At 42.7% G+C, this 15,747-nt stretch overlaps 2 protein-coding genes across 9 annotated transcripts in view; both read right to left on the reverse strand.

Annotated features, from left to right (window-relative positions):
* Positions 1-283: 283 nt before the first annotated feature.
* The window catches only part of LOC148123461 (leukocyte immunoglobulin-like receptor subfamily B member 3), a 195,635-nt gene continuing 180,171 nt past the window's right edge, over positions 284-15,747 (reverse strand). For 2 of the 7 annotated variants that reach the window (XM_087909742.1, XM_087909730.1), the window contains exons 13-16: positions 2,479-2,516; positions 2,222-2,274; positions 718-873; positions 284-643 (exon numbers count right to left, since the gene is read on the reverse strand). In XM_087909742.1, the coding sequence (XP_087765868.1) occupies positions 533-643; positions 718-873; positions 2,222-2,274; positions 2,479-2,516 (358 nt within the window). In that variant the 3' untranslated portion in view covers positions 284-532. Of the gene's footprint in view, positions 644-717; positions 874-2,221; positions 2,275-2,478; positions 2,517-2,593; positions 2,661-2,968; positions 3,101-5,134; positions 5,240-5,620; positions 5,924-6,059; positions 6,348-6,671; positions 6,972-7,112; positions 7,398-7,701; positions 8,005-8,126; positions 8,412-8,592; positions 8,629-8,789; positions 8,989-15,747 lie in introns of those variants that run through there. The other 5 variants (XM_087909756.1, XM_087909754.1, XM_087909760.1 and 2 more) reach the window with 5 other exon arrangements.
* The window catches only part of LOC148123462 (paired immunoglobulin-like receptor B), a 41,139-nt gene continuing 39,709 nt past the window's right edge, over positions 14,318-15,747 (reverse strand). For both annotated transcript variants that reach the window (XM_087909781.1, XM_087909790.1), the window contains one exon: positions 14,318-14,932. In XM_087909781.1, the coding sequence (XP_087765907.1) occupies positions 14,907-14,932 (26 nt within the window). In that variant the 3' untranslated portion in view covers positions 14,318-14,906. The remainder of the gene's footprint in view (positions 14,933-15,747) is intronic.

Consider the following 15,747-nt stretch of genomic DNA (forward strand, 5'->3'; position numbering starts at 1 on the left):
ATAGCATCTCCCTCACACATACATTCTGTTTTTAAAACTCTCGTGATATTATTACAATATAATAATATATGACATTATTGAGATATTCAGAGTAAAATTGTTTAACACTTTCTACCCTAATCTTCATACATACATGTGATAATGAAAAAAGGTCATGAATTTGAAGAAGAGTGGATAAGAATCTATGGAAATGTATTTAGAAATGAAGGGAAAAGGAAAATGTTGTAATTATATTAAAATCTCGAAAGGAAAAATAAGCAAAGAAAAACACAAAACCAAAAACTTTCTTTATTCCTCTTCTCTTTTCTCACTTTATTTATTGGCCACTGACAAAGCACTTTCCTTATTTATAAAATGCAGGGACAACAGAATCACAGCTCCCAAAGTTCTCAGAATTTCCTAGAGACTGCTTATGTCTGCACAAAGATTGTGAACTTGAGACAGGTTTTGTTATATGAAATTTCTGAATTCACCCTTCTTCCATGGAATTCAGAGTCTGGATCTTCCCCAGCTGATACACCAGGGTAGGTTCTCAGGAGGGACTTTTCTGCCTGGAAGCTGAAAGGTTCACCTGCCCCTGTCTTGGTGTCAGGATGCACATCTGGGCATAGGTCACATCATTTGACTCATCTGTTGTATCAGCCTGCAGTGTGAAAGTGTAAGGAAGGTTTATATTGAGAACTGGGAGCCTGAGAGACTACGGATATCAAGACCCACCTGCTCAACTAGCACTTGGCCTCCTTTTCCCTGTGTGTCATTTGAGTCCAGGAATTCCTTTGGCATGTGGGAAGAAGAAGTGGTCTCTACCCTTCTGAGTCTGCAGGGTTTCACTTGGGCATACAAGTCTTTGCAGGAGTCTTTTTCATGTTTTCTCTGCAAATGAGAGACAGTAAGACAGTGGGAATCACTATAGCTCACCAGAGGCTCTACTTTCATAATTCCTGAGGGTGCATGAGTGATATTTCAGACATTTACATAAAGCTAAATCATTGCTGATGTGGTCTTCTGGGACTTCCAGAGGACTTGGAGTATTTGTTAATGTCCTCCATGCACTTCTGACATATTATTTTGACACTTTGATTTCCTCACCAGTGCCTCATCTTTTAAAAAGAGCATGTCCCTGCCCCCAGGACACTTTAATCTGCCATATCCATTACCCAGATTGACTGCTGGAGGAGAGCCGCTTGTTGGTTCCTGCCACCTGGCTAGCTTAGACCCAAAATAATCACACAGGAACTGCATCAACTAAATCATTTCTTGTCCCGCTAGCACAAGCTTACCACCAGCTAACTCCTATATTAATTTAACCCATGTCTAGTAATCTGTATATCACCATGCAGCTGTGGCGTCTCTCTCCAGTAGCTCCATGGTTTCTCTCTCACTCCTCCTTTCTCTTCCCATGCTATCAGCCAAGCCAGTTCTTTATCCATTAACCAATAAAAGCAACAAATACACAGAAGGACTTCCAACACCAATGTGCCAATTCATCACAAGTTTGTATGAACCTCTTAACTCAAGCTTCACCTTAGAAGACTTCTTTCAAGTCCCCTTAAATTGACACTGACCATCTGTGCCTCACACAACCTCAACATGCATCCTCTAACTCATTTCCCTCACACACTTTGCACTGCTCAGTCTGTGTGTTTGTCTCTGTATTATCTCCCTTCCAGAGCTTGTTCCAGTGTGTAGGAAGACCTGTGCCATGCTACATCTGCAGCCCTTACATGAAGCACAGTCTAGGGGGAATCCAGGAACTGGAGAGATGAATCAAGCAAAAGAATGTTTGCTATGTAAACCTGAGCACCTGACTTTGATCCCCAGTGCCCACTTAAAGAAGGCAAACAAGAATGCACGTGCCTGGGACTTAGGGGCCACTGAGGTAGAGACTGGTGTGAAGGGTTCAATGGCACTAGTTCACCCAAAGACACAGCTTCAGGTTCACTAAGAGAGCTTGTTACAGAAGATGAGTTGTTGAAAACTAGAAGAAGAAATCAGATGTTGGCCCCTCTTTCTGCCTGTACTTACACAAATGTGCCTACACATTCCCATGTACATGGTTCTCATTTACTTATGTTTCCTATTAATTTACTTCTTAGTTTTATAACTACAGATTAAAATCAAGGCCCTATACATTTGAAGTTATTGCTTCAATAGGGGGCGACAATTTCTGACCATCATATTATCATAAGTTCTTAGCCTTGTGGATAAACAAGAGTCTCACCAGAACATCCAGCTCCATGCTGTCTGAATGCTGTGTGACCTTCACAGTAGCATCTGTCATAACAAAACATGCAGTTCTTACCCTGTCCAGATTTCTAGGACATTTCACTTCTCCAGACCCCCTCCCTATCCCAGATAGGGAAACAGAAGATGTAGTAGGGTAGGGGTGCATGGAGAGGATTCAGTGTCCCAGATGCTCCACCACTTCTGTGATGGTGAGACCTCAGGTATCTCCCTCCCGGGCCCTTTTCCTCTCACACAAGACTTCTTCCTGGATGGCAGGAGCTGGTGTGGAGCTGGGGAAACAAGAGGGTGTCAAGTGGCAGAAAGGAAAGTCAAGCAGGTAGAGTCTATGCTTCTGAGCATGAGTTACCTCTTCTGGTGACTTTTGTCCCTGGTCACTGAATCTGCAGGATGTTGCAAATGAGTTTTTGTCTGGACTGCAAGAGAGAAAGTCCCATAATGATGAGACTAGAACCCCTTACCTAGCACATTCAGGAAAAGATGGGACCTTTACAACTCGTTGCATATGTGTTAAAATCTCCCAGGAGATGGAAAAGTCCATTCAATACAGAATATTGCACTTGTTTTCAGATGATGTTCTGCGATCAGCATCTGCAGAAGTGTTTCTAGGCTGACATGTCCCAGACTGACCTTACTTTTGGGTCAGTGTCCTAAACCCCTGCTTGGATACTCCACAGTGGGACCTGCTAACCCCTGAGACCCAGGCCTCCCACACCCTACTCACTTCCCTTCTCACCTCCCTTCCTCTCTTTGTTCTGATGCCTGAGCCTGAGGAGAAGGAAGAGGGTGAGGAAGAAGAGCAGTAGAAAGAAGGCCACCGAGACGCCAATCACAGCCTGTTGGTACTTTGCCAGTCCTAGGAGACAGGTAACATCATGAATGAAGAATTGTGAATAAGAAGTTACTGTGTGAGGCTGAAGAGGCAATCATAGAGCCTGAATGGGTCTGCACTAGACCCTCTGCATATAAGTTATTATTGTTGGTTGGTTTTTTTTGTGGGGAGTTGCTGACAGTGGTGGTGAGGGGTATATTACACTTTTGTCTGCACTTGGGACACATTTTTCCTGCTGGATGACCTCACCCAGCGTTGATGTAAGGGTTTGTACCTGATGTTATGGTATCTGTTTGTGCCGTGTTCAACTAATGTACCTGTTTGATCTACTCTTTCCTGGGGCATATGGTGCAGGGGTAGTGTATCTGAAGGAGACTGGATGTGTGAGGAGAGATGTGAATGAGTATAGTGGGGGAATGCTGCAATTGGGATGTATTGTATAAGAGAAGAATAAATAAATAAAGAGAGAATCGATTATGTGGTTGCTCCATGTTAGGTGTTTGTTACTTGCTATCATTCTCATAGTCATGTAACATGGGACCACCTCTGAGCACTTTCAGTCAGTTTTCCTGCCACAACTCACCCTGAAGGATGGTGCATAGGTGAGGATTGAACCCAGGGTATCTGGCCTTTCACCATATTCCCTACCCTGGAGCTAATCCTCATTAACTGGAAGGAAGGATCCTGAAAGTCCTGCCCTATCCCTGTACCATAATCGTAGACAATGTCACTAACACAATGGCAGATGGGGCAGAACCACTGCAGAACAGAATTCTAGGATCTTTATCTGTAAGTAGATGAAACAGATAAGATCACCATTGAAAGAAACTTAATGGATGTGTCAGGGTCTCCCATTTACACTTGCAGAAACTGAGAATCACATAAATTCTCTAAACAAGAATTTACCAACTGGATAACTAGCTCAATTACCCCTGAACCCACCATGCAAAAGAGTTGTTGCTTAGACCTCAGTAGTCAGACACAGCAGGAATGAGGATCGGTTTTTCATGGCCTAACACAATTGGATGAAGAAATTCTGAGAAATTGTCACCTGCTATCATTTTCTGGACTTCACTCTAGGACAGATCAACAATATCACTCTCTATCAGTATGTCTCTTCTGCAGCCTAACTTCTGAGCCTCTGGTTTCTAGGAACTGTTTAAGAATTTCTGCTTCATAACTAGTAGCTTGGTCATCACCCAAGTTGATAAATGCATGAAGATGCATGGGGACAGAGAGTGAGTACATATTCATAGCGAAGCAACCTCCCTAGTCAGGAAAATCTAAAACCTCTATGGGAATGGAATTTTGGACACAAGGGGACTGTGGGAAATTTGTAAGGGGAATGATGAGTGGAAGGCTGCCCTATTATTTTATCTCTTATCAGTTTTCTACCTACACTGCAGCTTCTCCAGAACCTTCCAGTTTCCGACCTGGAATCTTTTGGACTCCCATTCAGAAAGTGAGATGATGATTAATAGAGAAATTTTACTTCTAAATCTCTACATAGGTCGATTCCTAGGTCAACTATCCTCAAGGAGGTCTGGGTCATCTCACCTGAAACTATGATCTCCACAGGGACACTGGGGTGTGACAACAGGTAAGGGGATGAACTTTGGGAACCAAAGCATACATAGGAACCCCCAAGAGCCGAGGTCACAGCACTCATGGAGAATTCTGCCTAATTTTGTAAATCTTGAAACTGTGATTTTTGATGCAAATAGGGATGGGTTGTACCTTCCTTAAACAGAAAAAAGTATAAACGGGGACTGATGATTGACACTGCAGGGTCACCTTCTCTCCTAAGGAAACAGCAGTGCCTGGATGCACAGAGAGATTTGGTGTAACAACAGGGTACCCTAAAGAGAAGAAAATTAGTGAGTGAAGGACTGCAGTCATTGTTCTGATGCCCCCTTTCAGAACCTAGTCTCTCTAGATTTTAACAGACAGTCTACTGTGCACTCCCCTGTCCCTAGACCTAGTCCTCTGCCAGATGTTCATCATCTTCATGATGAACCCCAGGCCTCCTCCCAGCTGAACCTGCACTAAAATCCTCACCTGTGATCAGGATGTCCAGAGGATCACTGGGGGCTGACCACACAGAGGAGGAACTGTGTACACCAAGGCATCTATACTGACCACCAATGGAGGAATTCACAGAGCCTAAGGTGAAATTGGCATGGAAATGCCCATCCTGAGACTGATGGGCAGAGACCTGGGTGAGGCCACCTTCCCCCTTCTTGAACAGAGCAAATATGTCATAACTTATCTCAGAGGAACACTTGAGGATCAGGTTCTCTCCAGGGGCCAGGACAGGGCTTCTTTGACAGTCCTGTAAGCAGGAGACTCAGGAAGCCAGACAGCTGGATCTTTCTATACATTCCACATCTCATCCTGCCTGACAGTGCCATGGCCATTCATACTCTGGGCCTTAGCACTCAACAGTTTCCTTTATCCACCATGGCTTTAAACCTTCCTTAAGGCAGCACAACTTATAGCAAAGACTTTCTGGTGCCAAACATTGAGTAAATGGAACTTCCTTACCTGAGACATGTATCTCCAAAGGGTCACTGGCCTCTGACCACACATGCGAGGTATTTGTATAGTATCCATAACATCTGAAGGGCCCACTCTTGCTAGATGCCGCGGTGATCCCAGGAAACTGAGCTAGGGACTGTCCAGTGTGTATAAGCTGTGCCCTTAGGGACATGGAGAAATTTTGATCTGCCCCAGTCAAAGTGAACCAATCATATCCTTTAGATGAGACACACGTAAGGGTCACATTCCCACCTGGGGTCACCACAGGGCTGGGCAAAGCTGACAAAGTAGGTTTACCATGGTGAACACCTAGGAGAGGAAGAGGCAGACTGTTTAGTGAAATACAGCCCATAATGTCTCCAGCAGATAAGCTGAGGAAGCACACCTATGGAACATTATTTTCTGAAAACAGAGGCAAAGATTATAACACTAAGTGTCCACTCACCTGTCACCACCAGCTCCAACATGTCACTGCGTTCTGACCACCCTGCAGAGTTGTAAGAGTAACAGCGATATTTTCCTGCATGATGCTTTTCCATGGATACTATTGAGAACATGGCCTTGTTACCAGGATCTTTTGGAGTTTGACTGTCCCAGGGTGCTGGGCTTCCTTCTTTATAGAGGAAATACATTGGTTGCTCTCCGTTGGTCCCCTCACACAAGATGGTCACATTATTTCCTGAGGCAATCACAGATCCTGGCTCAGCCCTCAAAGTGGGTTTCTTAAGGTTTCCTACAAGGAAGTAGAAGAGTAGGATGTGGGGACAATCAAACAGTTCTAGAGTAAAGATCAAACTTGCTCCTGATCTTGAACTTTACCCCTAAATAGAAAAAGAACCAATAATGTCATGGGAAGACACATCATTCTCCTGACCCTCCCAGGTTCCATTCTTATTATGCCCTTCCCTCATTTTCTATACAGTGACTCTCATGGTCCGCATACCATGTCAACTGACTAAGGAACCCTCAATCCTCAAACACATGACACACCATGATCTCTACTGGGAAACTGTGTCTAGTAGAACATGATTCTATAGAGAGTTTGAGGCGCCCTCACCTGAGATCAGAAGTTCCAAAAGGTCACTCCCTTCTGACCACACCTGAGGATTACTTGTGTAAGACCCATAGCATCTGAACCTCCACCTTTGCCTGAAGGCCGTTGGACTCACAGGGAACTTGGCAAAGAACAACCCAGTGTCTTTTTCTTGTAGACACTGACGATACGAGAACTTCTGACTATTCTTAGTTAAAATGAACCAGTTGTATGAATGATTTGAGGTACAAGAGAGTGTCACAGTCATTCCTACAGTCACAACAGGGTCTTGCAGTGTCAACAATATAGGTTTGTTGTAAACTCCTACAAGAAATACACACAGAAAATTAAAGGGGACCACACAGTATAAATTGCCTCCCATGGCTTTCCTTCTATGGTAAATAGTGCTACATCAGTCGTTTCTTGAAAGTGTCTTCTGGGGCAAAGATTTTGAGTGTCTCTCACCTGTCACCACCAGCTCTAAGGTGTTACTGCGTTCTGTCCATCCAGCAGAGGTGTAAGAGTAGCAGTGATATCTCCCTGCATTCAATTCTGTCATAGATGAAATGGTGAGTTTTGCCTTATTGTTGTAGACTATTTGGTTCTGTTGGTTCCAAGGTTCTTGACTTCCCTCTTTATATATCACATAGATTAGGGTCGTTTGATTTGCCTCACACCAGATAGTAACATAGCTCCCGGTCATAATCACAGAGCCTGGCTCAACCCATATGGTGGGCTTGTGAAGGTTCCCTGCATAGAAGTAGGAAGAAAGGAGGTGCAACTGTCACTAAAATGTCACAGAGAAAATCACAATTGACACTGACACATAAGCTGATCTTCAATAGCAGAGGTACACATAAAGACCACAAACTTTCATGAATCTTAGATTTCACTATTAGTATCACCCATGGTTTCCCCACCTCAAGATCAGCTGTATCACAAATTCTGTGACACTGAATCCATTAGCCCTGGTTGTCAATCACCCCACAAATCAGGTGTTTTCCAGGGACCCTGTGTCAGTTGCAGTTACACTCAAAGTACTGTGCTTCCTTACCTGATACCAGGAGTTCTAGTTGGTTACTGGGCATCGACCACAGCTGAGGGCTGCTTGAGGAATAACCATAGCATGTGAACCTCCACCTCTGGTTGGGGGTCACAGGATCCACCGAGAACAGGGCTTCAAATAGGTCAGAATGTATTTTCTGTAAGGGCATGGGACTCGAGAACTTCTCACCATCCTTCATTAGAATGAACATGTGAAATGGCTCTTGTGACACACACTTGAGAGTCACATTCCCTCCTGCAGTCACCACTGGGCTGGGACTGGCTGACAGAGTGAGTCTGCTGGGGAAAGCTTCTAGGAGAACAGAGAATGCCTGTTAGATGAACTTACATGAGAAACACGGGTTTCCCTCTTCTCATATTTGAGAAAGGAGCCCCCTTAAGGCAAATTCAGGGGCTGTGGGAGGGTTCTGTTACCTGTCACTATCAGCTCCAGGATGTCACTTTTTTCTGATGAGCCACTGATGCTTGTATAAGAACACCAGTATTGGCCTGCATTGTGCCATCCAACCAAAGAGATAGAAAACATGGCCTTATTCTCAGTTTCTGGAAGGGCTGTTGATACCAGGTAGTCATGACTTCCTATTTTGTAGAGACGATAATCTTTGGCCTCTGAGGGCCCTTCACAGAAGAATGTCACCTCCTTCCCAGCGGCTACCACATTTCCTGGCACTGCTCTCAGTGTAGGTTTAGAGATGGCCCCTGAAAGAAACTGACAATTGGTTCCCAAGAATTCCCCCTCTGATACAAGATTCTGACCCAGAACCTTTCAAGCATCCCCAACATCAGGCCAAACCTGCTGTTCTCCATCTGCTCTGCTCATGAGTGTTCCTTGATCCCCCCAAAAAGATGTCCAACCTAGGATATCTGGGAAGACACTTACCTGTTGATGCTGGCTTCCAGGGGTTCAGGGTCAGTCCTGGAAGAGAGTGACTTGTGAGTGTTTACACTGAAACATGAGCAGGACCTCCATTTCCCAGTGCTTTCTGGAGCTGCTGAGACATCCCGATGGCACAAATCATGATTGTGAGCTGGATTCCCTCTCAGAGAATATTTCTCCCTCCCCATGTGGTATCTCACCAAGAAACAGCAGGACTATAAAAAATGGGGTCATGGCATCTTCCAGTTGCTACAAGTTTGCAGATAGATGATCTCCTTTCCAAACACACAAACACAAAATATGTGGCCTATGCAAGCTGGTTTCTGATTCCTGTCATGAGGATGTCATACTGGCAGCCCCTGAAGAAGAGGAACTGTTCAAACCAAATGCCTGACCCTTTTCTTCTTGGGTTATGATGGGTTGGTCTAAGGATTTCGTGGCTTCTGTTTCTTTGTGGTTCTTTAGTTTTTGTTTTTCTTTGTGTTTCTGCGACAGAACCTCTTTAACCAAATGCAGGTCTCAGATTTTCCTTCTTCTCCCTCAGCTTTCTGTGTACTAGTATTGCAAACCCAAGTCTGACTATGGTCTGTTCCTGCAGCACATCTCCACTGTAACCATCTACAGCTGCCTAAATTCTCTCAGTCACCACAGACCAGGACTTAACACAAAATAAGTGTCATGGTTTTCTGACCTAGCACCTTCACTTGAGGAATATGTGCTTGTTCTTTTTCTCTTAGCTCTTGGTTCTCCTTTACTTCTTTATCCAGACCAATCTCAAGGTAGTGTCCTAGCCTGTCTGGAAGATACTTTGGGATATTGTATGAAAGTTACCCAGGGATACAAGAACAATACCTACACTGGCAACATGAAACAATTGTAACAGAAAGAAAGACAAGACTTTATGCAATTCTAGCTGGTGAAACAATGAGTTACATTAGGGCTCTGTAGAAGAATGTCTAAAATCTTAAAATTTTTATATTTTGTTTATTTCTTTATTTGATTGTTTAGACAGGGTGTTACTATGAGCTCTGGCTGTACTGGAACTCACTCTATAGACCAGACTAGAAATAACAACCAGTCTCACACCCAATTGTTGGGAACAGTGTGCTCCACTATGGCTGGAATTATTGGGAACATCTCAGTGGTTATGTCTCTGGAAGAAAAAAAGGCTTTGTGTACAAACTTTAAGTACCTATAGTTCTGATGGGAAACGGATGAACTTAGTAGCATCAGCAACAAGAAAGAATATTGATGGGACCAATGTTCTATAGATCACATGTGTGTAATAACAGCTACAGAGACTTTAATAGGACCATAGTGTTGCCATGGTGGAGAGCAGTGTTCTACAACAATAAAACATGCAGACAGATTCTGCTGGGATCATAGAGAACAGAAGAAACACACTGAGCACATGTTCCTTTATTTCTCCTGTATGAACATGGAGAAGACATGCATGGAAATGGAGAAAGAAACGTGGTATGCTCACAGCTTTGATTTGATTCTATTTTGCCAAATAATCTCTCATAGATTGATTGCTCTTTTCTTACCAACATATATGTCTAACATAGGAACAAACTCTCAGCATTCTCTCTTCCTTGTGTTCCTCATTTATTGCTCAGAATCTTTCTGTTTTTTGTAAAGGCTGAATTTGATTTAATGCCTATTCAATCACAAAGGTCTATTCCAAGTTAATATTATTGGCATCTTAACTATGAGCCTTAGCACCATCCTGATTGTCTAATATCTGTGTCATTTTCACCATATTCATAAGCTCATGAATGCCTGCAATTTGGATGTACAAGAAATGATTTACCCTCAAACTGTTTTACAATGTAGTTGGCATGCAAGAGGGATTTGGTTATGTAAGTGTTATGGTTAAAGGCCCCCTCTCTGCTCTCATGTTTTGCAGATGGTTAAAACATTGCATCTAAACTGTAAAGGTCATGAAAATCTGGAGCTGAAAAACAGAACTGAAAACTTCCCCAAAATGAAAGTTCCCAAAATGCACACAGTTCCGTATTCAAGAATAGAGGCTAACACTGTTCAGTCCCTGAACTTACCCTTGGGAAGGATAATTGCAGGGGGATGTTTTCCTTCATGGTGTCTGAATTAGGGTCAGGGCTCCAAGACTGTTTGTAGCTATGTATGCTCTGTGCTTTCTCTGTAAACAGGTTCTACAAATACTTCATATTTCTGTATGCTGCCCACATTGACAATAAAATAGGTTAATTCCTACATTTATTCACAGGTTTATTGTTTCATGTATAGGTATCAGTTTTGTTGTGGGATATTTGTACACTGTGTGACAAAGTTTTGCTTTGATTGGTGTAATTAAAGGCTGAATGACAAATCGCTGGCAGGAGGTATAGGAGGGAGAACTCTGTGAAGTAAAAAGACAGAGTCACCAGTCAGACACTAGACACCGACAGGACACTGAGCTGGAAGAAGGAAGAAAGGTTATGCCATGATAGCTAGGTAGGAGAGACAGGCAGGATTTCTTGGGGAGATAGAAGAAGGGGAGAAGGATCTAAGCATGCAGATTGTACCATAGAGATTCTAGAAGACTCAGAACAAGTCAGAGGTGCAGAATGGAGAAGAAGTAACTGAACCATGTGACACAATATAGATAAATAAAATAGGTAATTTAAGCTCTAAGAACTAAATAGAAGGAAGCCTAACCTAGATGCTGATTTTTCATAGTTGATAAGAGTCTTTGTGACATTATTGGGAGGCTGGATAATAGGTCAGAGAAAGACTCCTTACAAATGGCGTCTATTGTGGGGGTAAGTATTTCCACATAATGCCCCATAAGATTTTGAAAAGTACCAAACATGGAACCAGATGTCGCTTCTTCTAACCACAGTCTCAGGTGGCCACTGTCTGATGACTTGAGCCAGCCAGCACCATGTATTCATGATGGATTTAAGGTTTGTGTGTTTTTAAAACAAAAAGATAAGACACCAATAAGAGAAGTAGCATAGGCAATTCAGTCTTTCAGACTGCCTCTGTTGCAGTTTCCTCAAAATTCTGCTTCTAGAACAACTTCAAATCTGCTAGGTGAGAGGGTTCACCCTCACAGAAAACTCAAGTCATATATCTGATAATCCTACATTTCCCTCATCACATTGAGATAGAAAATAGCTAGCTCTCTCAGGACTTGACCACTGTCTTAATTTTCAAAGGGTCTCCTAAAGATCCACCATCCTCAGGCAACAGGAAGCCATCTAGAGAACCTGTATTTACAAGGCGTGGGGTAGGTATTTTCTGGTCATTCAGTGGTTTGTTTGTCATCATTTTGCGGGTTGGATGTAAATTGTTACTGGTCATGGTAAGGGATGAAACTAAGCAAAGGAGGTGTATTCAAAGATCTCTTTCTGAAAAGAAAAAAGGCATTATATGGTAATAATAGGATAAAATGGTAGATTAGTGAATATACATTAAGACTAAAAAACAAATACAAGTCTCAAATACTTTACATTGGTATGGACTTTTATATAGTGATTACAAATTGAAAATTACCTTGCTATGTTGTGTTTATATTTCTACTCTTCTTTAAGGCATTTTATATATGCAACACATTTAAAAATGTAATGAATAATTAAGAAATACAAGTTAATAGTTAACCATATATAATAATCAGACTTGTAGTCATATTAAATATGTCTTAAAGTTAAATAAAGCCATATTTTAGATGGATAGTTGGTCTTCAAACACTTAATAAATGTACAGAACATGGCAATTAAGAATTTTTTCTCATTTAAGATATTTTAATAACCTAAGGCTTTTAGTGAAAGTGAGGCATGTCTGATCCTGGAAGCAACTTCAAAAAAGGATGAATATAGCTTGGCTATATTGAATTTTGCATGCAAATAGATGGAAATAGAAAACGCTTTACTGAGTGAGGTAACCCAGACCCAAAAAGAGGAATATGATACGTATTTACTCATAAGTGGTTTCTAGTCATAGTTAAAGATCTTTGAGTCTATAATTTGTGATACTAGAGAAGCTGAATAAGAAGGTGAACCTGAAGAAAATCATATAGTTATCCTCCTGGATATTAGAAGTAGGCAAGTTTGCCAGGCAAACTTTGGTGCCGGGGGGTGGGGGTGTGTGGAAGTACGGGGAGATGGTTAGGGAGAGGAGGGAGGGGGAGGATTGGGGATGGCTTGGGGGAATGGGAGGCGGGAGGGAGGAAGGATGGTTATGGGAGCAGGGAAGTATATATCTCAACTAAGAGAGTCATTTTAGGGAATGCAAGAGACTTGATTCTGGAGGGGTTCCCAGGCCCAAGGAGAGGTCCTCAGATTGTACTCTGGGCAGCAGAGGAGAGGGTGCCTGCTCTGGCCCTGGCCCATAACCATACTGATGAATATTTTGCATATCACCACAGAACCTTCATATGGCGATGGATGGAGATAGAGACAGAGACACATATTGGAACACTGGACTTAACTCCCTAGGCCCAAATGAGAAGCAGAGGGAGGGAGATCGTGAGCAAGGAAAGCAAAATCAGAGGGGGCCTTTATCTGACGATGGATGGAGATAGAGATGGAGATGCACATTGGAGCACTGGAAGTCAGGACTGTGAAGGGTGCGTTCACCCACTGATACAAGGGCTCTGATCGAATGAGAGCTCACCAACACCTCCTGGACTGGGACTGAATGAGCATGTGATCAAACCGGACTCTCTGAATGTGGTTGACATGGGGGCTGACTGAGCCCCCAAGGTCCAAATGAAGACTGAGAAACACTTGACAATGGCACTGGGTCTTGTTTCGTCGGCATGGACTGGCTTTTTGGGATCCTGGCCTGTTTGGATGCTCACCTTCCTGGACCTGGAGGGAGGGGGAAGGAACTTGGATTTCCCACAGGGCAGGAAACCCTGACTGCTCTTGGGAATGGTGAGGGAGGGGGAGAGCTAGTGGGGGGAATGGGAGGGTATTGGGAGGAGGGGAGGAAGTGGAAAGAGCGTTTCCACCCCCAACAACCCTGTGCACCCAAGTTTTGCCTGGCAATCTTATCTTCTTCCAATATCCAGGAGGATAACTATATGATTTTCTTCAGGTTCACCTTTTTATTTAACTTCTCTAGGATCACGAATTATAGACTCACAGACTTTAACTATGGCTAGAATCCACTTATGAGTGAGTACATACCATATTCCTCTTTTGGGGTCTGGGTTACCTCACTCAGTAAAGCATTTTCTATTTCCATCCATTTGCATGCACAATTCAAGAGGTCATTGTTTTTTACCGCTGAGTAAAACTCTAATGTATATATGTTCCATACCTTTTTTAACCATTCTTCTATTGAGGGGCACCTAGATTTTTTCCATGTTCTGGCTATTACAAATAGTGCAGCTATGAACATAGTTGAACAAATGCTTTTGTAGTATGATAGGGCCTTTTGGGTATATTCCCAAGAGTGGAATTGCTGGGTCCTGAGGGAGGTTGACTCCCAGTTTCCTGAGAAACCGCCACACTGATTTCCACAGTGGCTGCACAAGCTTGCATTCCCACCAACGATGGATGAGTGTTCCCCTCACTTCACATCCTCTCCAGCATAGGCTCTCATTGGTGTTTTTTGTTGTTGTTGTTGTTTTTTATAAAAGTTTATTAATTTTTAAAAGTTTCCATTTCTGCCCCTCCTCCCAACACCCTCCCACTCCCCCCACTCTCTCTCCTCCACCCTCTCCATCCCTAAGAGCAGTAAGGGTTTCCTGCCCCAAGGGAAGATCAAGTTCCCCCCCACACTCCAGGTCCAGGAAGGTGAGCATCCAAACAGATTTCCTTTGTGGCTGCACAAGTTTGCATTCCCACCAACAATGGATGAGAGTTCCCCTCTCTCCACATCCTCTCCAGCATAAGCTATCATTGGTGTTTTTGACTTTAGCTAATCTGACCGGTGTAAAGTGGTATCTCATAGTTGTTTTGATTTGCATTTCCCTGATCGCTAAGGATGCTGAGCATGACCTTAAGTGTCTTTTGGGCATTCGAAGTTCTTCTGTTGAGATTTCTCTGTTCAGATCAGCACCCCATTTTTAATTGGGTTAATTGGAGTTTTAGTGTCTAGTTTCTTGAGTTCTTTGTATATTTTGGAGATCAGACCTTTGTCTGATGAGGGATTAGTTAAGATCTTCTCCCAATCAGTAGGTCGCCTTTTTGTCTTGATGACAGTGTGCGTTGCTTTATAAGCTTCTCAGTTTCAGGAGGTCTCATTTATTCATTGTTCCTCTTATTTTCTGTGCTACTGGGGTTCTGCCTAGGACATGGTTTTCTGTGCCCATGTCACCTTTAGTTCTGTGGCAGGATACAAGATCAACTCCAAAACATCAGTTGCCCTCCTATACACAAAGAACAAAGATACAGAGAGGGAAATCAGAGAATTTCCTTTCACATCACCCTTCACAATAGCCACAAATAGTGTAAAATATCTTGGGGTAACTCTAACTAAAGAAGTGAAAGATCTATTTGATAAGAACTTTAAGGTTTTGAAGAAAGAAATTGAAGAGGATACCAGAAAATGGAAGAATCTCTCATGCTCTTGGATTGGGAGGATCAACATAGTAAAAATGGCAATTCTACCAAAAGCAATCTATAGATTCAATGCAATCCCATCAAAATCCCAACAAAATTCTTCACAGACCTTGAGAGAACAATAATCAAGTTTATATGGCAAAACAAAACACCCAGGACAGCCAAAACAATCCTGTACAATAAAAGTACTTCTGGAGGCATTACCATCCCTGACTTCAAACTCTATTACAGAGCTACAGTAATAAAAACTGCTTGGTATTGGTACAAAAACAGAGATGTTGACCAATGTAGTTGCATCAAAGACCCAGATATTAATCCACAAACCTATGAACACCTGATTTTCGACAAAGGAGCTAAAACTATACAATGGAAGAAAGAAAGCATCTTTAACAAATGGTGCTGGCATAACTGGATGTCAACCTGTAGAAAAATGAAAATAGATCCATATCTATCACCATGCACAAAACTCAGTCCAAATGGATTAAAGACCTCAATATTAATCTGACCACATTGAACCTGATAAAAGAGAAAGTGGGAATTAGTCTCTCAGATATTCTAAACCTGTCAGCTGAGGATGGATGCTCCAATATTGTAAAGGGATCTTGGGGTGACTGTCTAGGAA

The sequence above is a fragment of the Myodes glareolus genome, chromosome 1 (assembly GCF_982192425.1).
Source record: "Myodes glareolus chromosome 1, mMyoGla1.1, whole genome shotgun sequence".
Lineage (NCBI taxonomy): Eukaryota > Metazoa > Chordata > Mammalia > Rodentia > Cricetidae > Myodes > Myodes glareolus.